Source organism: Conger conger, chromosome 6, assembly GCF_963514075.1.
Source record: "Conger conger chromosome 6, fConCon1.1, whole genome shotgun sequence".
Lineage (NCBI taxonomy): Eukaryota > Metazoa > Chordata > Actinopteri > Anguilliformes > Congridae > Conger > Conger conger.
This window is the reverse complement of record NC_083765.1, coordinates 34,918,344-34,941,686: the sequence shown is the minus strand read 5'-3', so window position 1 is coordinate 34,941,686 and position 23,343 is coordinate 34,918,344. Positions and strand designations below refer to the sequence as shown.

The window sequence follows — 23,343 nt, the reverse complement described above, 5'->3', positions numbered from 1 at the left end:
GCTTTCTTTGAGGTGGGGGTGCTCTGGAGATACCGGCTCAGCATGACAATAAAAACACAGTCCAAGATGGCTGCTCAGTCCACTGCTTCTAACTCATCACAGAGCGCCCTCTGCTCTCACTCACACAAAGGTTAAATTAAAAAAGAAGTCTGAAGTCTCTCTCTCTCTCCCTCACTCTTTCCCCCTCTCTGTCTCTCACTCTCACTCTTCTTTCACTGTCAACTGCCCGGCACAGTAAAATAAAAGATCAGCTACTGAAAAGTTAGCTGGACTGCCATAAATTATTATTTTTGCTTCTCGTGCATGACCAGCGCTGATAACACAGCATGACAGGAGGGGGCTTTGCACAGCGATGCCACAGAGCCACAGCAGTTGTGTGCCAGGGCTGAGATCTGGCGGGTTACAATGGCGTGATGGATTTCAGCACTGGAGCTGTGAAACAGACAATCACACAGTGTCCAACAGTCCGAGTGGAGCCGTCTCCACGCTAAGCCAGTCTCCCAAAACATCGCTCGAGAGGTGGGCAGCTGTTCAAAATGCCACACTGCACACATACACGCACACAAACACGCACGGACACGCACACGCACACACACACACACCCACACAAGCTAAAAGAGCTCATTGAGTCTGAGGTTTTCAACACAACCAGAAGACTGACACCAGAAGTAGAATGAAGGATTCTCTACAGCAATATATATAACTGTCCCAGGCAATAAACAGTCTGTGTGGATAGTAATAATAAATCAGTGTGGAACCCGATAACAAATCAAAAGCTTCAACAGCCAGGTTTGATTTGATTGGTTTTCTGTTAGAAAAATAAAAGGAATGTTGATTTTTTTGTTTAACATGGCCTCTAGCCTGAATACATATTTTAAAAATAATATTCTTGCTACATTTCAAAGCAAAAACACTATTTCATCAGCAGACACAGTTAGCGATTACCTCTGGGATTTGTGACACCGCATTTTTACACAGCAACTGGCAGTTGGGTCAAGTAGGAACATGAGCAGGACAGTTTAGGAATATGCAAATGGCCCAGTGTGGATAGTGTGGTGGTAAGAGGGAAACCTGAAATATGTGGAGTCAATGAGAGTGTTCTATGAATCGTGGGTAATGTAGTGCTGGCAGGCAAGCATTCTGAAAAACCCCCATTACAACAGTGGTACACAATGTGTCAAACCTCTAAGTGAATAGGCTACAGCAGCAAAAGATTTAATAAATATAATATGTAGCTAATAAAGTGCTCACTGAGCGTTGTTAGGGAAAAATGCCCTTTTTAACATTTCACAGGTGAAGATCGTCTGATTTATAATGTACTTTATGACATGTGATGACACGTATGTGGATATTCATCTTCACATTTTTACATACGTCCTTCTGCTCTTTTATTTTTGTAATGACAAGAGGTTATTTTTAGTAATAGCACCTTCCACATTTTCTGAACACACCCAGTGAAGCTATACTCCATTAATTAACATTCATAAAGCAAATTGAAGTGTTTTGGCATTAGCTGAATGGAAAGATAAACACAAAGGGGAAGAATATGGATCTGACATCATCATCTATTATTTATTTATTTATTTATTTTGGACTGTATAGCAGCAAGTGGGTAAAATTATATCTGGGTAGCATGGTCCTGAAAGGCTGGTGTTCTAGGAATTCTGGGTAGTGTAGTATTGACATATCCCTGTTTCTGTGAGCAGTGTAGTAAAGGCAATAAAAGGGAAGGTGAATTGAGTCCACTGCCATGCTGCTAACTGTAAACTCCATGCTTCCCAGATGTGGGGTTCATAAACACAGAGATGAGTACTAAGGTGCTCAAAACTCCCTACTGTTCCTCACAACAGTATGAAAACACACAACCACAAAGTCCCACATCACCGTGAGTGTTTTTCCACCTTGAAAAGCACAGAAACTGTGCTGCTCCGCTGTACTTAAAACTAGCTTTTGTCAGTGTGCAAAAGGCCCCGGGGGGATGCTGGTGACATGATTTGTGGCGCTTTTAAAAGAGACAATGAAATCCAACTGCTCCCCTTCCCCCTCTCCTTCCTCCTTTTTTTGGAAAGGAAAAAAAGAATAGGATCTATCTGACTGAGGTGCCCTCCTCTTTTCTCAGCCGCGAGGTCACTTCCTGTAGGGCGGGGTTTCTCTGCGACGGTCAGGGAGGACTGACTGGAAGCCTCTCCTCCTCCGAGACTCTTTGTTTCTCTCCATCTCTCTCATTCACAGATTTCACACAGATTGAACTTTGCCTTCATTCATACAGAAGCTTGTCTGCTTCCTTCTCTCTCTCTCTCTCTCTCTCTCTCTCTCTCTCTCGTCCTGTCCCTCAGTCTCTCTTTCTCTGCTCCGTGACACAGGGAGGGCTGGAGGGATGATTAAGGCTGACCCAGTCACTATTACCGTCTGCATCGCTCAGAGCGGAATTCCCACTTTATTAAAGTTCACGCTGATGAAGCCCGTTTGAGTCCAAACTCGGACACACAAGGGGGGAAACAAAAGATACTCATCGTCAGAGTAATTTACCAAATTACTTTTCACTCTGACCGAGCTCTATGTGCTGTCCATGTTTCATGACTCAAGAACAATAAAGCTGATTCAAAAGCCCGAGTTACTAAGCAATAATGCTATGTTGATAAAAGAGTTGATAAAAGAGAGTTCTATTCTTGGTGCTGTACCTGTATACACAGAGAGTGAGTGCGCAATGACTCTGCTAAAAATGTGCCCTGACCTCAGTGGTAATGAAGAGGACAAAGCCTTGTGCACGTCAGTGTGAATATGTGGGGGGGCGCGCTGTTGGAGGGAGAATGCTATTTGCTTAGTGAATCATTCCCACCTCCAGGTGATTTAGGATTTCTTTTCCTTTTTTTTAAAGGGGGACACCGTTTCTCAGCAGTCTAGGGAAGGCAGATTAAACACACATAAAACACAGGAGCCATACATGCATATTTATTAACCGTAAATTGGGCAGATGTGCAGATGGGAAAATAATTCTGCTCTAGCGCATGAATAAAACACAACAACTGCAGCTGAGGATTTCCCTAATTTACTTAAATCTAACGTGGAGAGCGTGAGACACAAAGGGAAAGTGGCTGTAGGCAGGACAGGGGCAGAAGAGAAGGGGGCAGATTAACGCAGGGGGGTGAGGGTAGTTAGGCTGGGAGGGTGGGGGTGTTCTCAGGGGAGATGGGGGGATGCCCTAGGTGGAGAAGAGGTAAGGGGGGTGGGGTTTAAAAGCACACTTTAGATGTCTATCCCTCGGGTGTAATGACATCATTGAGCTGTCTGCTCCGGGAGTGTAATTGTATAGTCTGAGGTCTGGCCTTCTTGGACTGAGGACACGGTGACGTCACTGTTTCCATGGACACCTCGTGCCACTCCCTGGCCCAGCTGAGAGGCGCAGGCATAAGCTCACACGGACACACTCACACACACACGCCCACAAACACACACACACATACACACTCACACGCGCCCGCACTCATATGCACACATGCACACAAACACACACACACACACACTCACACACATGCACTCACACACACACATGCACACAAACACACACACTCACAGTCATGCTGACTCATATGTGCACACACACACACACACAGACACACACAAACAAGTGTGCACACTCATATACACACACTTACACAAACACACACGCGCCCGCACTCATATGCGCACACACACACACACTCACATGCACACTCATATGCACACATGCAAACAAACACACACACACGCATGCGCACTCATATGCACACACACACATACACACTGTTCCCTGGTCTCACTCATGCAGACATTAATCACACACAGACTGGACAGATGAATCTGATTCAAAAAATCACAGACAAAGTATATTAATCATTGTGGTAACAAAACATAAACCTGGTATATAATAATAATCTCAGTGGCGACACACACAGACAGGGTATTGATGTGTGTGTTAACATTCACACCGCGGGTATGAGTCCGTGTGAAAAGACTCATTCGGCACGACACATTAATATTTGTGGTAAAAACACACAGAGAAGGCACACTAATCCGTGGGGCCATACATGAGTCCCACGCATTGGGAACCCAGAAGACGGAAAAATCCGGAGGATTCCAGAAGTTCTGATCTCATAGAACCCTTTCTGTTCCAGAGCAAACACGGGACGAGTGCTGTGGCCCTAAATCACCCGAATAGCACGGGGCCCCTGCGCTGCAACACCCCCGCGTTTCATCGGGGTCAAAACGTCCCCTCGTGCCTTCGGCCATTAATCTGCCGCCAGAGTCCATTTTCTGACCCGAGGAGAACAGGCGAAGAAGAAAGGAAATTCTTGGGCCGGGGGAAATGAAGAGTGCGCCCATTTACATGTAAAAGGGGCCAGCGGGGGGTCGCAGGCCACTGTCGGGGGTGGGGAGGGGAGGGCGGGGTGCGTACGTGGGGCAGACAGTGAGAGGGTCAGGGAGAGGAACCGATAACAACATGGAGACGACCAGAGAGCGAGAGAGAAGGAAAAAGAGCAGGAAGAAGACCGAAGAGACAACGATAGTAATAATAATTGGTCAATCAGCTGACGCTTTTATCCAAAGCGACTTAAGAGTTGATTAGACTAAGCAGGGGACAATCCTCCCCTGGAGCAATGTGGGTTTAAGGGCCTTGCTCAAGGGCCCAACGGCTGTGTGGATCTGATCAAAGCTACATCGGGGCTTGAACCACTAACCTTCAGGGTCCCAGTCATGTACCTTAGCCACTATAGTGCAAACTGCCCCCGTGCGATGGAGAGAGAGGGAGAAAGAAATGGAGAGAGAAAAAGAGGGGGTGAGAGAAAGAGGTGGCAAAGGAGCTGTTGAGGGAGAAAGGCAGGAACAGGGAGAGAGAGAGGGTGAGAAAGATGGAGGCGGCGCGCGGCGGGGAGAGAGGAGAGCAGGGAGAGGCCTACTTCCTGTAGAGGCAGCGAACAGGAAGTAACGCAGCAGCTGGCAGAGCGGGCCGGACAGGGGGAGGGGTCAGGGCCTGTTTATGACCTCGCGCACAAACACAGGCGAAGTCACGGTGGGAATGGAGCTCACACTGCACTGTGTGCGGGGGGTTGGAGCCCAATGTACCCAAGCACTCGCATGCTTACACTCTATCACAAAGAACAAGAGCAATAAACGTCTGAAAACAAGGCAAAAGCAGACAAAGCCATTCTTCTTTCCATTCCTTTGTCCACCCAACCCCCCATTTCAGAACTAATACCAACACAGCTTTTTATTGGTTTGGGACAGAAGGGGCCTTGCTGACAAAACATGGCTGCCCATCCCCCTCAGGGCACCTTGACAACTGGGAACACAAAAGGGTCACGGGGGACCAAAGTTTTATTTGGAACCGGTGCGCACCGGGCAGACAGTGGGAAAGCTGTTCTGCTGTTACAGCGTAGCGTCAACAACGCAGCCATGCAGAGAGAGGTGCGTGAGTTGCTTTGACTACTGCACACAGAGACCTATTTGTGTCAGAGAGAAAGAGAGAGAGTGAGGAGCCTGCTTCTGTCAGAGAGAAAGAGAGAGAAGAGATTGCTTGTGTCAGAGAGAGAGAGAAGAGGTTGCTTGTGTTAGAGAAGACGAGCGAGAGAGATATTGCTTGTGTTCGAGAGAGAATTGCCTGTGTGTGGTAGACGGTGAGAGAGAGAATTGCCTGTGTGTGGTAGACGGTGAGAGAGAGAATTGCCTGTGTGTGGTAGATGGTGAGAGAGAGGATTGGCTGTGTGTGGTAGACGGTGAGAGAGAGGATTGGCTGTGTGTGGTAGACGGTGAGAGAGAGGATTGGCTGTGTGTGGTAGACGGTGAGAGAGAGGATTGGCTGTGTGTGGTAGACGGTGAGAGAGAGGATTGGCTGTGTGTGGTAGACGGTGAGAGAGAGGATTGGATGTGTGTGGTAGACGGTGAGAGAGAGAATTGGCTGTGTGTGGTAGAGGGTGAGAGAGAGGATTGGCTGTGTGTGGTAGATAGTGAGAGAGAGGATTGGCTGTGTGTGGTAGAGGGTGAGAGAGAGGATTGGCTGTGTGTGGTAGATAGTGAGAGAGAGGATTGGCTGTGTGTGGTAGAGGGTGAGAGAGAGGATTGGCTGTGTGTGGTAGAGGGTGAGAGAGAGGATTGGCTGTGTGTGGTAGACAGTGAGAGAGAGGATTGGCTGTGTGTGGTAGACGGTGAGAGAGAGGATTGGCTGTGTGTGGTCGAGGGTGAACGCCCTGGCAGAGCGGAGCGGGATCCCCGGTGCGTGACTCAGGCAGACGCGGAGCTCGGCGTCGCCTTCATGGGCGGTTTGAGGCTGGGAGAGCTCGGGAGCCGGCGTGTTGCACAACGGCTGTTTCGGGAGCGAGCTCCGTGACACACGCTCCGAGCGCTGAGACATTCCTCAGGAATGTTTGTGTTCGTCTCCGAGTTCCACACCAACACTTCACAGGGACACTTCCCATAGGAAAAAACAGGGGAGTGGAGGAACATCCCAGCAGCACTGCCCGGGGGGTAAATACCATATTTCATGTGACAGATACATCACAGAGCAGAGCTGCAGAGCAGAGAAAACAAAGGGAAAATACATTCTAGCTACAGGTTAGAAAAAGCAGAGAGGACGCACACTAGCTATAGGTTAGGAAAAGCTTAGGGGAAGCACACTAGCTATAGGTTAGGAAAAGCTTAGAGGAAGCAGACTAGCTATAGGTTAGGAAAAGCTTAGGGGAAGCACACTAGCTATAGGTTAGGGAAATATAGCGAAACCTACAAGCTAGTGAAAAGTTTTGCCCTGAGCAAAAACAGAGGTTGCAGCTGGAGCACTCCTCAGAAACAAGATTAAACATGCACTCGCTCAGAATCGAGCCAACGCTCAGAAACACATCTTTCTCTTTCTTCTTTGTTTTCCGTTCTCTCTATCCCAAATACTGCCATCTCCACCTTTCTGCCCAGCCTCATTCTCCCCCATTTATGATAACACAAAAGAACATCAATTATAAAAATAATTACGCCTCATGTCTCATGTTCAAATTTGAATGGGCCAATTGATAAATGATGTGGCCAAAGCATTAATTTTACAGAAGTAGAAAGAACAAAGAAACAAGAATGACATACTGTATATGCTGTTTTATTGTGCGGGACAACAAAAAAAGTTGCTTTGGTATCTGCTCACTATTTCCGCTCATCACATTTTCCGAATTATCCTCCCAATACTCGGTCAACTGCAGGAAAGAATATCTGTATACAATGCAAAGTATTATCTGTGCATTTCCGAATACGGTACATGGGTTTGGATAAAACCCCCTCAAAACACATACATACATCTCTCTTGCCAATCTATCCAATCCTCTCACTACTCCTCCCTTTTCTCACTCTTTCCTTCTACTACAGTAACAGGCTCCTGTAGCTGCAGCTGACTGATCTGAAGACTCTCTGCTAAATGCTGATCGGGAGAATTTAATTGAGAAATGAGGGCTATGTCAAGAATGCGAGCTGCCACGGGCGGTATGCGTGAATGTTTATGTGAGGAAAGGAGGGTCAGGGAGGGAGAGAGAGAGATAGAGAGGGAGAGAAAGAGGAAGAGGGGGAGAAATAGACGCCTCTGGAATGCGACGGGCCAGTTCCGGCGAGTTCCAGCGAGCGCGCTCTCGTCTCACGCTGCTCTGTGACCCGACCCGCCGGAACATTCCTCCACCTCTGCGCTCCTCTCCTGGTTACCGTACGCTAGCCTGGACTCTCCGTGTCCCCCGCGTTCAGGGCAGGCAGCCGCCCTTACCGCACGGCTCACGCTAAGAGCCATATCAGCCCTTCCTCACCCAGGCTATGCTCCAAAACCCTCTCCCCACACACGCACTGTGCTAGGTAGCGTGGCACTGTTCTCTTATAGCAGTATTTACAGGCCCCCCATTGAAAGGAGAGTCATCAAAGTGACACGGCTATGTTTACATTTTCATTTAGGCGTTCATCCAATGCTCTTCCCCAGATAAACTTACACGGCTAACCATCAATTTAAGCAGCTGGACATTTATTACTTTAATTCCGCTTCAGGCATTTGCTCAAGGGTAAAATGGCAGCACCCCACCTGGGAATCAAACAAGCAACTTCTGCTACGGACACCATTTTGCGGGAGCCAGGGTCTAGGTAGATAGGAAGCCGAGTTCAGTTTGTCTTCTGGGTTAAATCTATTTTTCCTGTTGAGAACCACCCCCCCACCCCCACCTCCCCTTCAAGTCCAAACCAAACCAGCTGACAGAGCTACATACTGGTGAGGAGTGACATCTCCCATTACCAAACTCACTCACCTGGAAAAATGCACACAAACCTCTCCGCCCCAGCCAGCCGTAAGCATTGAGAAACACACCTGAGAAACATGTAGCTACAGGCTACGGCAAAGCGCAGGAATGCGGCCCATTTCACAACAGCGCGTGCCTCTGGCAGGCTGACTGACAGGCAGGTATGAGTCAAACTCTGCCCCCTCCCATGCTCCACACCTGGCTGACTGAGCCACACACCGCACTGCAAAAACACCAATTAAACTAAACACCGGCACAACACACACACACACACACACACACACGCGCGCGCGCGCGCGCGCACAGCACGCTCAAACCAAAACCCCCCTACCACCCCCTCACCCTACACCAGTGGTCTCAGACTCAGTGCCATAGAGGGCCGTGTGTATGCTGCTTTTAAAATCCAGCCTTATCATTTCATTACTTCCATATTTGCTGAATTAGGGTTGTTTTTTTCACGACGTATATCAAGTGAAATGTGTTATTTGTGTTGTCTATATAACATACTCATATTCTGCGCTTTAATGCAGTTAAATGCATATGGCTGAATGAGTAATCACAATACAAAAGGCAGCATTCATTGGTGGGAATGAAAGCCTGCGTACACACGGCCCCCCGTGGTAACGAGTGCGAGACCGCCGTCCTACACGCTCCGACACAGGGCCACCACGGTGGGAATAACAGCCACTGCATTTTCCCAATACTCCGCAATTTTAATCATCCGGGAGAAAAAAAAAAAGAAAAAAAAACACATTTTCCCTTGCGAGGCTGCAGGGACACGGCTGTGACCTCAGAAGAACATTCCGGCGGCTTGGCGGGGCGGTCTGAGGAAGCCACTGTGAAAATAGCTCCGGCGAGCACACGGTGCACCTCCAGCGTACTCTAGGTCACGTCCCGCTGTCAGCCCGGGCCCCGGTGCCATGGAAACACCGCGGGCCCTCGCTGATTGCACAGGTCCACCGGGAGAAGCAGCTCAGCTCTCAACGGCCCTTTCTGGGTCACACACAGAAGGCTCGTGCTCCACTTTTCCGCTGTATACTTTCACACTGTATACAGCAACGAGACACGCAGACTGCTCAGGTGTCTGTGATCATACGCAAATGACTACCAGACCTGGGTCCAATACGGAATAGTTTTGGATGCAAATACTCTTCTGTGCTCGATTGATCTGGCCAGGTATCAAACTGAGCCAACCAAGAGGACCAGAAGGTGGTGTTTGCACTTTTTGACAGTATTTCATAGGTTCCAATACACCAGACAAGAAAAGTCAAGTGTAGAAAATATTTGAATGCAAAACAGTGATGAGCACACTTAGTCAAATGTAGCTGATAAACTCAAGTTTGCCCTGTGGAACATACACTATGGGTGAAAAACGCTGTTTGATACCAATAAAGGATTATACTTCAGGTGCACAGACCTGGCCGATATGTGTATCGCTATAGTATTTTACAAGCTTTGCTCTGGCCATTACTGGTTGCCATGGCCATTACTTGGGGCGACCTAGAGGCCTAGACCAGTGCGTCCACCAGCGACAGCTCGATCTGCTGGTACCTGCCTGTGGCACGCCTCACCTGCATGCCCCTCCACCAAACACAGGGCTGCCGACAGACGTCCCGGGCCTGTTTGTTTATTAAACACTCCCATCTCTCCTCAGGGGAGCACAAGAGTACACTCAGCAGGGGTACATACCAGGGTGTCTCTCTTTCTTAACCTTTTGAAGTGTAAGCTTTTTGGAATGTTTTCCAAGTCAGTGTTCGAGAACTCCATTGCTTTCAGTTACCAGTAGCGATTGTTACATCAGCATAAGAATGTTAATTTAAGAACATATCAGATTTAACAGCAGAAAGAAGCAGAGGGAAGAAGGTGAGGTAAAAGCCATTTCAATCGCTGCACTGGGAGAGCGAGAAGTTCAGCCTGGCCTTCGCCGAGACACTTAACACTGAATCCAACTGAAAATCTCCCCCAGCAGCAACAATTCAACAACCCTTCCCCTCGTTCCCAAACTTGCACCCCCATTTCCTCTCCTATTGCATAAATCTATTTCTCCCATGGCCTTTCGCTCTCTCTCTCTGTCTCTCTCTGCCTTCCCACCTTTTCTCTCTCTCCCCCGCTTCTTCTGTGACGCCTAGAGGACACGCATTCACCAGAGCTCCCGTAAACAGAGCACCAGAGACACCAGCAGCACCTGCGTCTGCAGGTCCTGCCGTCAGCAGCACCCAGGCCCGTCTGAGCTCAGAGGCCCTCTGCTTCTGCAGAGCAGGTGCCCCCGGGGCAGGGGGGCTGGGATGAGCCTTCCACATGCCCCCGGGGGCTGTGTTGCGCAGGGAGATGAAGGGCTGAGCCTTATCCCACCCCGCGCTCCGTGTTCTGGTGAGATCTAGCAGTCGCCACGGTGACCACGGTGGTCACGGTAACAGGACAGAGCGTTTAAACCCCGCAGGAGAAGGCAGACCTGTGCGATTAACGCTGTGTGGACAGGAGCATACGATCGGGGGGGGAAAGCACTGTGAATCTACGGGCTAAGGAACACTAAACAGCCACGTGACGTGACTGAACTACTCTCCTGGGTGTATTTATACTGATATACACAGTACACTGTCTGTGAATGAGTGCAGGTGTGTGTATGAATGCGTGTGTGTGTATGTGTGCGGGTGTGTGTGTGTGTGAGTGTGTGTGTATGTGTGCGTGTATGTGTGTGTGTGTGTGTGTGGTGTGTGTGTCTTTGCCTGTGACTGCACGTGAATGTGTGTGTGTGTGCGTTTGTGTGCGTGTTTATGTGTACACATATGCATGTGACTGTGTGCGTGTGTTTGTATGCGTGTGTGTATGACTGCGCACGTGTGTTATGATACACTCCCTGTAATCCTCTGCGTCTCTCTATAATCTTCAGTCATCAACAGCAGGTGCTGCAGGGCCTAATAACGGCCTAGGCACTGAGGGGCTCCACTGGGATCAGAGCAGACAGACAGACAAAGAGAGAGGGAGAGAGAGAGGGAGGGAGGGAGAGAGAGAGCGAGCGAGAGGGAGAGGGAGTTTCTCTCTGTTCTGAGCTCAGTGACCTGGCCAGCTGTTTCTAATCCAGGTGTTTAGTGTAAACTCGCCCTTTCCTGTGAGTATCGGCGCAGGGCTGAGACAAGACGGGATTATCCCGATTACCATCACACCTGGTCACCCGCGGTTACGCTCGGAGCTGAGCGCTGTCTGGGGGAGACGTGAAATCACAGACACACACTCCACACAGGTCTCTGCACACACATGCATATATAGAAATACATACTGGCATTAACACGCATGCACACAAACACACAGGCACACACCTTAGTGTACACATCCACACAACCGCACACTAACACACGTACGGGTATGTACACACAAACAGACACACACGCAAGCACACACGCATACACGCACACATACGCACACCTACACATGCAAGCGCTCATGCACAAACAAACACACACACAGGCAGACCTGCACACACACACAACTCCTTGGGCAAACTGCAGTAATAAGGTTTTGCTGTGTATTTATGTAATTCATTCACTCACTCCCAAAGCTGATAAGAGTAATGGAATCTGCCAACTTTCTGAGTGCTAATGACCTCGGCTAATCAGTTCTGTCGCCGGAGGAGGAACAGAGGGACAATGCGGGAGAGAGAGAGAGAGAGAGAGAGAAAGAGAGGGGAAAAAAAGAGAATGAGGGAGGGAAAGACATTAGAAGGCCATTTTGATGCCGGCTTTCTCCTCTCCAGCAGGTCAGGCCTTGGTGGAGTCTCAGCATATTATGAATTTTTCCATTCTGTTTTTAACGTCTCTTTCTCTCTGCACAGCTGCTCCTTAATTTGCTTCCTCCGCGCGGAACAAAGGTGACACGGCGGAGTGTGTTTGCAGAGGCCGGCGGCTGGCTGTGTGTCGCAAGCGTGTTTGCGCATGCTGTAAGAGCGTCGCACCGCACACTTCCCCCCTGTGTACACAGCGCGCTGGGCCAGTGCGTCAGGGCCGGCCCGTCCTCTCCGCTCTGACGAAGGCCGCCCGAGAGACCGGCAGGCCTCACCTCCGTACCCACGCACCTGACTCGAAGCATCGCCCGTATTTCTGTCACAATAACACATATCACCTCAACAAATCTCACCTGCGCCAACGTGTATCCAACACTCATACCTCAGCAATGCATTTGTGCATTTGTACCTCACCAATGTACCTTTTCTTCTACCACTGTGACAGATCACAGTCACACACCTGAATCTCTACATCAGACTCAACTGTCACCTTTCATCCAATTACATTGCTCACCTGCACTCAAGCCTCTACAACAATAACAGAGCTCATCTGTGCCTGTACCACAAACTCAAACCACACCTGCGTCTATCACAGAATCAAACCGCAGCAGAACATAAGATAATGAGTACAAGCTATTCAGACCAACAATGATCGCCATTTTCCTACCACTAGCTAATGCCTATTTTACCTAAAAACAAGATAGTATCTGTACCTGCGATAATCAGAGAATCAAACCTCACCTCTGGCTGAATCAGAGAATCAAACCTCACCTCTGGCTGAATCAGAGAATCAAACCTCACCTCTGGCTGAATCAGAGAATCAAACCTCACCTCTGGCTGAATCAGAGAATCAAACCTCACCTCTGGCTGAATCAGAGAATCAAACCTCACCTCTGGCTGAATCAGAGAATCAAATTAACTCTGCCTGTAACCATTGTTTCAGAACTCACAACTCACAACTGTATTATATGTATTATGTTCTACAGAGAAAATCATTACCAGGAACAATATGCATCATTCTGCCTGAGGGCTCGACATGGACCTCAGCTGGGGTACCTCCCTCCACACCTGGACCTGAACTCTACTTACACACGACCCAGGAGGCATCTGGCCAGATCTTTCTGGAACTTGTAGAGGGGGGATTCCCACCCCGGCCCCAGAGGCCTGTTAGTCAGGGCTGAGTCAGACAGACCTGCTCCTGCCTCATGTCAGTCAGCTGACCTTTCCTTTCTAATCCTGAGCCCAGAGCCTGGAGAGTCACCCACACGCTCCCTGCTTACGGCTCACATAATGTTAACTCGATGAGGGTCGCGGTAACTGGCTCAGGAGACCGCTTAGGAAGGGGGTGAGTGCTACTCTCGTGGGAAATTCAGGAAGTAGAAGATAAACATCCTACCCTGGATTCCGCCTAACAGCCTCGCGGTCATATGGCTAATAAGGTAACCGCTGCATCTACAAACAGCTCCAGGGGCAGGGAGGGAAGGTTCGAACCCATCAAGCGGCTCCTGAAAAGCAGTTCCACCCCACCCCCACCTTGATAGACATCCTGCCCTGGCAAGCAAGGATGGGGTTAAAGGCTCTGAATGAGTGAGTCAGCACAAGAGAGGTCATTAAACATTAAACCAGAACACGTTCACGTTGTTCAGACACCGCTCGGGCTAAAAACACACACCGGAGAGCACCTGCCCTCTAGGTATGACGCTTAGTGCTACGTCAGACAACCGCTACCTCTCTAAACACCGTTTTACACCGCCCTGGCGCGAGTTTGTTATTTCAGACAACAAGAAGGAAAAACATTTTCACAGCAGAAGTATGAAGTGTGAAGCTTGTAAAAAAAGAAAAGAAAAAGTGAAATACAAACTTCTTCCCTTCCACACACAGAGCTGCTGACTGCTCCTGTTATATTGCTGAAGCGCCCACAGTTTTCTAAAAATAATTCCCTGCAATAACGTGAGGCTGCTCTTCAGCTAGCCCTTACACACAAAAGTACATCAGCTAGAATATATTACAATATTTATTTGCTAGGCAGACACTCCTCTTGAGGGCAACTTACATAACTAACCTTTTAAAATGTTAGCCATTTATACGTCTGGATATTTACTGAAGCGCTACAGTTTAACTGGCTTGCACAGGGGGGCAATAACAATGTTCCAAATCAGAGCACTGTACTCATACCCTGCTGGGTATAAGCCTACTTGAGCGCTGCAAGGCATAAGTGTCAGCAATTCAGCTTCCAGTAAAACGCCATTCTCGCCGTGTGTCCGAAGTAACGTTCCCAGCACATTTGAGAGGGGGCGGGGGTTGGGGGGGCTGCCCCAGCGGTCCCTCGGGAGGGTTCCGATGTTGGGAACCGTCTCCCAGAGACAGGAATAAGACGGGTCACAAAACCTCCGAAATAGCGGTCTGTCTGTGTCACTGCAACAGGGAGCTGACAGAGTGCCAGGAGCCTGGAACAATAGCAGGGAGCCGGGCCGGCCTCACCGCCTCCCCTCTCTCCTCTCCTTCCTCATAAAACCTTAATCTTTCAACTTTCTCCTGAGTCAGCACCGAGAGGCCGCTCGCCTTGGCTCAAAGTGCCCTTTTTCCACCTTTCTTTCTGTTTTACAACAACGTAAGCCCTCGGATTCTCGCCACAGAGACGAAAAAGGCCTCGTTTTAACCCCGGGAGGAAAGAAATGTCCAGATTTGGCACCGATTCTGAAACCCTGAAGACAGCCGGGGGGAAACTGCACGTTTACGACCTCGGGATTCAGAGTTATTGCTTTTTTGTGTTGCCGCTGTTGTGTCAGATAACATTTGTAAACTTGGTTGTCAAGGTCCTCAATACACAGTGTACACGCAAGCATAGTCTCACACTCACACACTCACACACGCACATACATACATACATAGACACACACACACACACACACACACACACACACACACTTACGTACACACACTACAATAAATAGTAATTACAGTTGACTAGCAATACAAGGCTAGAAAAAAAGCCCTTGTGTTGCCTTCCCTAGCCCCCTCACTCTTGTCTGTGTCCTAAGACTACTCCATTCTTTCTTCTCTTTGCCCTTTGGTTCTTTCGCTTTACAGCAGGGGGGTATTAAGAGTCTCCAGCTTAGCCCGTTCAAACAGCGATGGGAACCGCGAGCGCACAGACACACACACACACACACACACACACAGACACACACACTCACCAGATAGTTCATTTTCAGCTCTCTTGTACGTCGCGCGACCCCAGGGAGAGAGTTTCGGGGGCCGGAATTCGGCCGGAAAAAAAGAAATATCTTCTCGGGCCGGCCTGGAATTAAAGTTCCCTCTCGTCTCCAAGGTGAAAAACTCAGGCAGGTCCTAATGCATTCTCCAGCAGTAGTGTGATCTCACAGGGTAAGAATGAGTGGATCCTGTTCCCCCTTCTCAACACAGTCACTTCCAGCTCTCTCTCTGTCCTTCTCCCTCCCTCTCTTTCTCTCTCTCTCTTCTCTCTACGGCCAGGGGGAGGGAGGAATGCGCGGAAACCTTACACCTCCCAGTGCCTCCTCAATCCTAGCGCTCCTCTCCCGCTTCGCCATTGGACGAGGCCTCGCTTCTTATGCTAATGAGGCTTGCCCGCTCTCTCCCCTGCCTGTGTGGAATGTGCAGCCTCCTGCCTGGAACTTGGAGGGACATATAGTCTCATTCTCAATGTTTTCCCCCTGTTCTCTCTGGCTCTCTCTCTTTCTGTCCATCTCTCCCTCTCTCTGTCTCTCTCTCCCCTTCCTCGCCCTCTCTCTTCCTTCTTTCCCCATTAACACTTTTTCATTTTTGGCTTTCCATTCCCTGATTTCCATTCCCTTGTTTTGACATCGCCATCTCCTCCATGAAAATGCTTCCGTTTTAGCATTCTCCATGTCTTTGCATCACTGTGCTGCATGCAAAGGCACATACATGTTCACATGCATTTTAATACTGAAATGATATCATAAAAAATGATATATTTAAAATGTCATATAAAATATATATAAAAAAATGTTACATATATAAAAATGACCACTCCATTAAAACTCATTTTCCACAATGTCCCGGAATACTTGCGCCTTGTTCACAAGCAGAAAGAACTAAAGCCAGATGTCTTGAGTGAATGGGTTTAAAGAGGAAATGAAAATTGACTGGGCAGAACAGGTGAAACTGGGCCATTAATACCAGGGTGAGGCATTTCACCCAATCACAGAGGAGCTATCTGGAAACCAGTGTGGTCTAAAGACCAACAATGGGCAATTCTGTTGGAAAAGCAAAACAATACAAAAAGAGGAAAAGTCAGGCCTGTTATTTGACATAAAATTGTGAAAACGAGACCAAGCACACCTGCATGTCGAGGGTTTGAATCCTAGGATGCTGCTATACCCTTGAGCAAGGCATCAAACCCCAACTGCTTGAACACATATCCAGCTGTATACAAACCAAAACACTGCCACGAAAAACCTCCATACATCTGGACATCATCAAAGAAAACGAACCATTAAATATAGAAATAACATCCAGTTATACCATTAGTAGAGCAGCACACATTATCATACTGCTGTTCACGAGTCGAAACAAACAACACAATAAAAAAACCTCACTCACTGTAGCGCGGCTCAGCAACAACTCCATTTCATGCATTAGTACAAACGATGTACGCGATAGAGCCTGACGTGACAGACGCGCTCCTAAACAGAAAGTACACGATGTGTCCCTGAAACGGTCAGACAGGGCTGTTTCCTTGAAGCAAGGGAAGGCACGGCCGTTGCAGATTCAGAGGAATAATATATGCGATGCGGTTCAAGTGAATTTCTTGTCAGATATAAAATAATGAAATCTTGTGGGTTCAGGCGGGAAATATGTCAACACATCGGTATTATGACATTGCGTTTCCAGTTACAAGGAACGGCACAAGATATCTTATTATTGCCTTTAGAGAGTACATATATATATGCTTTAAAATAGGAAAAACGTGAAAATGTAACAGGTCTGATCGTAAATTGTACCCAATATTAATATGCAAGAGAGTTCACTGTATTTTTTTAGCACATGTAAAAATGTGGTTTTGGAAAATTGCTGACTTATTTACATGCAAGGAAAATACTTTCCATTGCAAGCATTCGGAAGCTGTTCATATTTTCTGAGAAATTATTCAGATGTGTGACAAAATGTCGACAAAAAGCAAAAAACGTATTTACATCGCAACTATCAAAGGATGTAGTGCACTCATACTGTATAATCATTGACATCACATCCTCACAGAGCACTGTCCTCAAAAACAGTAGCTGGGGTATGTCAACAGCAGAGTAATGACAGTGAGAGAGACCACATTCAACCAATGAGAGGCACAAACACTCAAAGACAATGATGTGTGTGTGCTTGTGCGCGTGTGTGCGTGACTGTGTGTGCGTGTGTGGTTGGCACCCCATATACAGTATGTGGATGTGAGAGAGAAATCGAGAAAGGGAGAAAGAATGTGTGTGCGTGCATGTGTATGTGTATGTGTTTGCGTGAGAGGGAGGGCCAAATTGTGTGTGTGTGCGCATGTGTGTGTGTATTTGTGTGTGGAAGACGGAGAGCTAAGGTGCATATGTGCATGTGTGTGTGGCACCCCATATGATAGAGAGAGCTAAATGCCTAAATGTTATGTAGAAATGTGTGTCTTCTGTGTGCATATGTTTCTGCAGGTCTGTGTCTATGTGTGTGTGAGAGAGAGAAATAAAGAAAGGGAGAAAGAATGTGTGTGCATGTGTGTGTACGTGTGTGTGTTTGTGTGCGTACGTGCGTGTGCATGTGTGCCTACGTACGCGTGTTTGTGTGCGTACGTGCATGTGTTTGTGTGTGTACGCGCGTGTGTTTGTGTGTACGTGTCTAAATGCGTGCGTATTCTCTGCATGAGCAGGACAAAGCTCCATGTTTGTGTGTGTGTCCTTGAGTGTTTTCCTGCGCCGGCTCTGAGCAGTGAACTCCCTGATAGTGAGAGGAGGGGGTAGCTCCACATTAACCAGGTCATTAGACTCACAGCCTGAGAGCTGTGCAGTACAGGCAACCCGCAACCTGCCCTCCCCCAGGAACCGCAAGCTACCGCACGCCCCCACCCCCTCCCCACACCTCCCCAACACGGCCCACCGCTGCTGGGAGGAATGTGGAAACTGTGACACACCGGCTCCCTCCTCGGGCTAGCGCTGCCGGGTCAAAGGTCGTCATCCCCGGCAACCGAGCTGGCAGGCGGGCAGCGGAGCGAAATGTCACATTGACACACAAACGCGCACACAGGCCGAGGAGACAGTCGCGGGAATTTCTCACAGATGGGTGCGTCACACAGGAAAAGCGTCCGCTTTCTCCCAATCCTTTTTTCATAAGCGCTGGGAATTCCGCTCGCTTATCACGGCCGTCTCCTCAAACTGTCGCCTCTGCGCACATCTCATCTCCATGGGGACGGAGCCGCTCTCTCAGTCGCTGGCGATTTCACTGCTTACGCACGCAAACACACACACACAGCGCTGATATCTTTACAGCACTGCCGGAGCCCGACGCGGAAGTCACGCACTACCCCTTCAAAGTGTTGGTGAGGTCACTGCTGTCAATTAAACAGACGCTCCCATGTCACCGTGATGATTAGAATATCACATCACACGGCATCTCAATTAGTTTCCCCTTGCACGTTGGCTAATGAACCTTCCTCCTTCGGGGCCTTCAGATTAAAATGCATGCTTGTCAGTAGAAAAAGAACAAAAAGTCCAATTCAGTAGCACAGGTGCTTGAGGAAACTATCCAGGACATATTAGCTCATAATTTTTGACTGTAGTGCCAGAACCAGGCTGGCTCATTACACCCCTTTCCACTGTAATGCCAGAACTGGCTGGCTCAATATACCCCTTCCCACTGTAGAGCTGAACCAGGCTGGCTCATTATACCCCTTCCCACTGTAGAGCTGAACCAGGCTGGCTCATTATACCCCTTTCCCACTGCAGAGCTAAACCAGGCAGGCTCATTACACCCCTTCCCACTGTAGTGCCAGAACCAGGCTGGCTCATTATACCCCTTCCCACTGTAGAGCTGAACCAGGCTGGCTCATTACATCCCTTCCCACTATAGAGCTGGAACCAGGCTGGCTCATTACAGCTTTTTCCCATTGTAAGCCAGAACCAGGCTGGCTCATTATACCTCTTTCAATTTGTAAAGCTGAAAACAGAAGCACAGATATACCTGTCCATTACTGGGTTTCAGAACAAGTGTAAAAAAAAAAAGAATGTCTATAGCAAGGAAATGAATGCCAACCTCAACTGACCACACCATAGCAGGTTACAAGGACATATAGAAATAAATCTCTCTCTGCATGTTTCCAACAAACACATAGATGTCAGTACTTTCAGAGAGTGGTCAACTCTATTCACAGACTCTGAAAGCGGTAGCCTCACCTACAGAATCATCTAGAAACAGTTTCTGGTGAAACTTTTTCTCTGGTCACAAGCTCAAGAGATATAGGAAGGACAGCTAATAACAATATTGTTAGCGTCTCTGGCAGCTAAAGAACAGCACCACTTCCGGCGCAGATAAACCGGGGACAGAACTACAGCGGAGGTGCAGATCTCGGTCCGACGGCGTGAAAAGGGCAGTGAGGGGCGGGCTCTCTGGGGGCTCCTCCCCTTCATCGGGCGCACCGGGGCTGGGGCCCCCGGGGCCGGCGGATCGGGGAACAATGGAGACAGTGAGCGGATTTTGGAGCGGTTCTGGAGAACACTGGGCCCATTGTGCCAGTCCAGAGAGCCCGAGAATTCCTCACACCTACACACTGACCTCCCCTTCACGTTCCCCCTCACCCCCGAAAACCCGGAACGTCCTTCTCCTCGCTCCAGCCCGCTCCCTGGCTCCCCGGCGCGCCCTCCACCTCTCCCCTCTCGCCCCGTTCGCGGCGGAGTGCGGCTTTCGTCATGCTGACGCCAGCGGAATGCCTGGAGACACTGCGCTGCCTCTGTAGTGCTTGAGATGAAGATCAACATGGAAATATGAATGGAGATATGGAAACATGAGCGTCCGCTTTCTCCAAGATCAAAATGCCTTTTGTATTTTGGTATTTTGTTTGAATACACGATTGTAACCACGTTCCAGCGCTGCCACGTCGTTGGAGGTCCATGCACATGCTCACAAAGAGTGTGTGGTCAGATGAAGCTACTGAACGATGTTGATGTGACTTGTCACCAGTAGGTCTAAATGTTCTTTCTGGGTTTTAGTTAAGCAACATGCATTTTATTTATTTTGGCTTTTGAGAATGGGATTTTATCATTTCCGTTTTTTAAAAGTATTTGAACTTTCACATTGAGAGGCCCCACACACCCTTCCAGAACTAGAGTGCAGTCAGCCATGTCTGAAAAATGATTTTTCACAAAGCACACCTGACCTCATTTGACGGCCCTGTCAGGATACCGATGACTGACTGACTGTCAGGTCGGGCTTAGTTGCGTGAATTTCCAGGCTTAGAGAATGTGCCAAGCAAAGCAGAAGGGTGCCCATAATGATGAGGTGATTTGTGTTTACTCAGCGTGAGCGAGATTAGCAGGGGCGGCCGTCTCGCGTCGAGTGAAGCAAACACAAACGGAACAAGCACCCATTTTGTACCTTACAACACTCCCACACCTCCCCCACAAAAAATATTGACAAACACCTGCCTGAGCAGAGAGGACAGGTCACAGCATGCCATTAGGGTGAGGAAAGAGAAATGAGAGAGGAAAAGAAAGAGAAGGTGGACAAAAACAACAAAAAGCATGAAAGACATTGGCAGTTACCTGTTTGGTTTTAGATATCTCCCTTACAGGCAGCTCTTTTTGTGTATGCTTTTCCGCAGTGTTTGAGGATGCAGACAGCAACTCAGGCAAAGAGAATGACAGAGACTGCTTTCTACTCACTACATCTGGCATACATCTCTGGCTGTTCAGTGAGAGCTTGACAGCGAAGCAGACTACAAACAGGGCTGGCATTGTGTGATGATGGGTGACTGTACAAAAAAAAAACCCTCGTCTCTTTTTGTGTCCCCGTAGACGGGGCTGCAACTACTGTACAGAAACCAAACTGTAAGCGGAACGTCGAGTTATAAAAAAGCCTCTCATTCTCGCAAATCTGCTGTGAAATTACCACAACTACCGCAGCGACTTTAGCAAGCACTCAGAGGAGGCTACACACTAACTGAACCAGTGAAAGGCAGTCACTTGACCTCCTGGAGGAACTAAACAAGCGGAGCATCATGGGAAGGGGCTGTTAGGGGCTCTGTGGGACATCGTTTCCTTCACTCACACCGTGCCTGGCCTTCAGGCCAATTGTACCAATCACACAGCTCAGTGAAGGACAGTTAAACTGACGCCTCCTTTAACCGCAGCTGTCAGTCACCCGCCATGGTCCCCGCTCTATGGCTGTGTGCTTTCTCCCCTCGGCAGCTCGAAGAAAAACAAGAGGAAGAAAACAAGAGGAAGAGTACCGCCCACCCTCTTCAAACTCGCGTCAGAGACACTAACGCCTCGGCTTACGCTTGACCCTGACTGGATGCCGCAATCCAAGAAACGGTGTCTTTCACCGACAGACTGACCCAGTTGCCCGCTGGCTGATTGGCCCACTGACTCCACTCGTTGTCTCTGGCAGTAAGAGCGGTTCACCACAAGAGGCGCCATAACAGATCACCAAAGGTCAGAAAAGTAGCCTCAGCCAATGTATAAAATACGTGTTCAGTTCCCGTTTCCCGATGACAGGCAGTAAATCCGCATCCTGTGGGAAGAGCCAGGGATGGCCTCCCAGCATGAAAGGGAAAGGCTCCCACATCCCAGCCTGAGGGAGTAAACAAGGCACACTGCCGCGGCCATAAAAACAAAAATATCCTCCATCATAATGAGCGCTTACAAACGCATTCCTCCCTCAGGACCCAGATTCATTTGAGCAGCACCAAACGTAATTTCCATAGATAATTGTGTTTGTTTATTTGCAGATTTTATATATTTCATTTTTGTTTCTCCTATCAGCGAGGCTCGTTAATACTTTGAGATGATTAAAAAACTATTCAGAATCACAAAGTAGCCTTTTTTAATCAACGCTGGTCACACAAAGCAGCCTCGTCTTCTGTAAATGTGATTAACGAAGCCGGGTAATTCTCCTCTCTATTTTTCCCCCCGCTGTAATAAAAAGATTAGCATTAATGTGGCGGGAAGTTAACAGAATTATTTCCGTCTGGGGAAAAGGGAATGGGAAGGGGGGGGGGGGTGGACTTCCAGGGTTAACGGAGGCAATGTCACGGGTGACCCCGCCCCCCAGCCCCTCCCCCATTCGGATTAAAGATGGCGTCAGCAAAACAAACGTGCGTTCCTCCGAGATTCTCCACCTCTCCTCATGATGAAGGCTTTTGAGACAAAGAGAACTTCCGAAGCTCACGAACCTGGAAAGAAAGGAAATTAAACTCTGTCCCAGTCTGTTAATTAGACAGCTCTGATTGCTTTTCGACACAGCAATCATTCGCTCCCATTCCAGCTCCCCCGATAGATGGTTTCCTCAAGCTACGTTCTTCAGAAATAATCTAGGAAGATCTCTGACTACAGTGGCTCACGCTAATGCAGTGGTTACAGAACACATGTAGCTACGAGAAGCTACCAGTGCATATCTCCAACTGAGTGGCGTACAGAAACAATATCTGTATCTGTATCTGTATCTGTTTAACCATGTGAATTATCTGCCTTTCTATCTGCATTAAGATAAAAGTACAGAGGTGGGCATGGTTTAAACTGGATGTTGTGAAAACGATAGAAAATACCAGTTTCATAGCCTAAAGTGTTGTGCTTTCAAAGCACCAGATTTACTGTGAAATATCATTGATCATGAAGTAGAGTATAACAACACAATTTATTTTTAAAGCTGCCAATTGACCAAAATGTTGCTGGACTCAAACTGCCAAAGAAGAATGGGTGGAACTAAGATGGCAGTTAGGCTTAGTATCTTACTCCCTCCAGCCATGATAAGATCCGTACCCCGGTTGGGCCCTTGAACAAGACCCTTATGCCCACATTGCTCCTAGGGGGATTGTCCCCTGCTTAGTCTAATCAACTGTAAGTCACAGAAAGACACAGCCATAAAAGACATGACATCACTGAGCGGATATTGAAAGGATTAGCAGCAAACGACCAAGCTGAATTTAAACTGAGTCAAGCACTGTTCATTCATAAATACATCTGTAAATGTAGAGAGAAATGCATTCAAATTTATATTTTATTGCGTTCAAGAAATTGCCATTGCATCATAATTCTCCTTTGG

The 23,343-nt window shown here is 48.3% G+C and overlaps 1 protein-coding gene across 4 annotated transcripts in view; it reads right to left on the bottom strand.

Moving 5' to 3' along the window:
• bcar1 (BCAR1 scaffold protein, Cas family member) overlaps nucleotides 1–23,343 on the bottom strand; it is a 100,512-nt gene that overhangs the window by 31,860 nt on the left and 45,309 nt on the right. Inside the window, exon 1 of one of the 4 annotated variants that reach the window (XM_061245818.1) lies at nucleotides 16,663–16,956. The exons of 2 other annotated variants lie outside the window; for them this stretch is intronic. In XM_061245818.1, coding sequence (XP_061101802.1) covers nucleotides 16,663–16,698 — 36 coding nt within the window. In that variant the 5' untranslated portion in view covers nucleotides 16,699–16,956. Of the gene's footprint in view, nucleotides 1–15,254; nucleotides 15,931–16,662; nucleotides 16,957–23,343 lie in introns of those variants that run through there. One more of the 4 variants, XM_061245819.1, reaches the window with a different exon arrangement.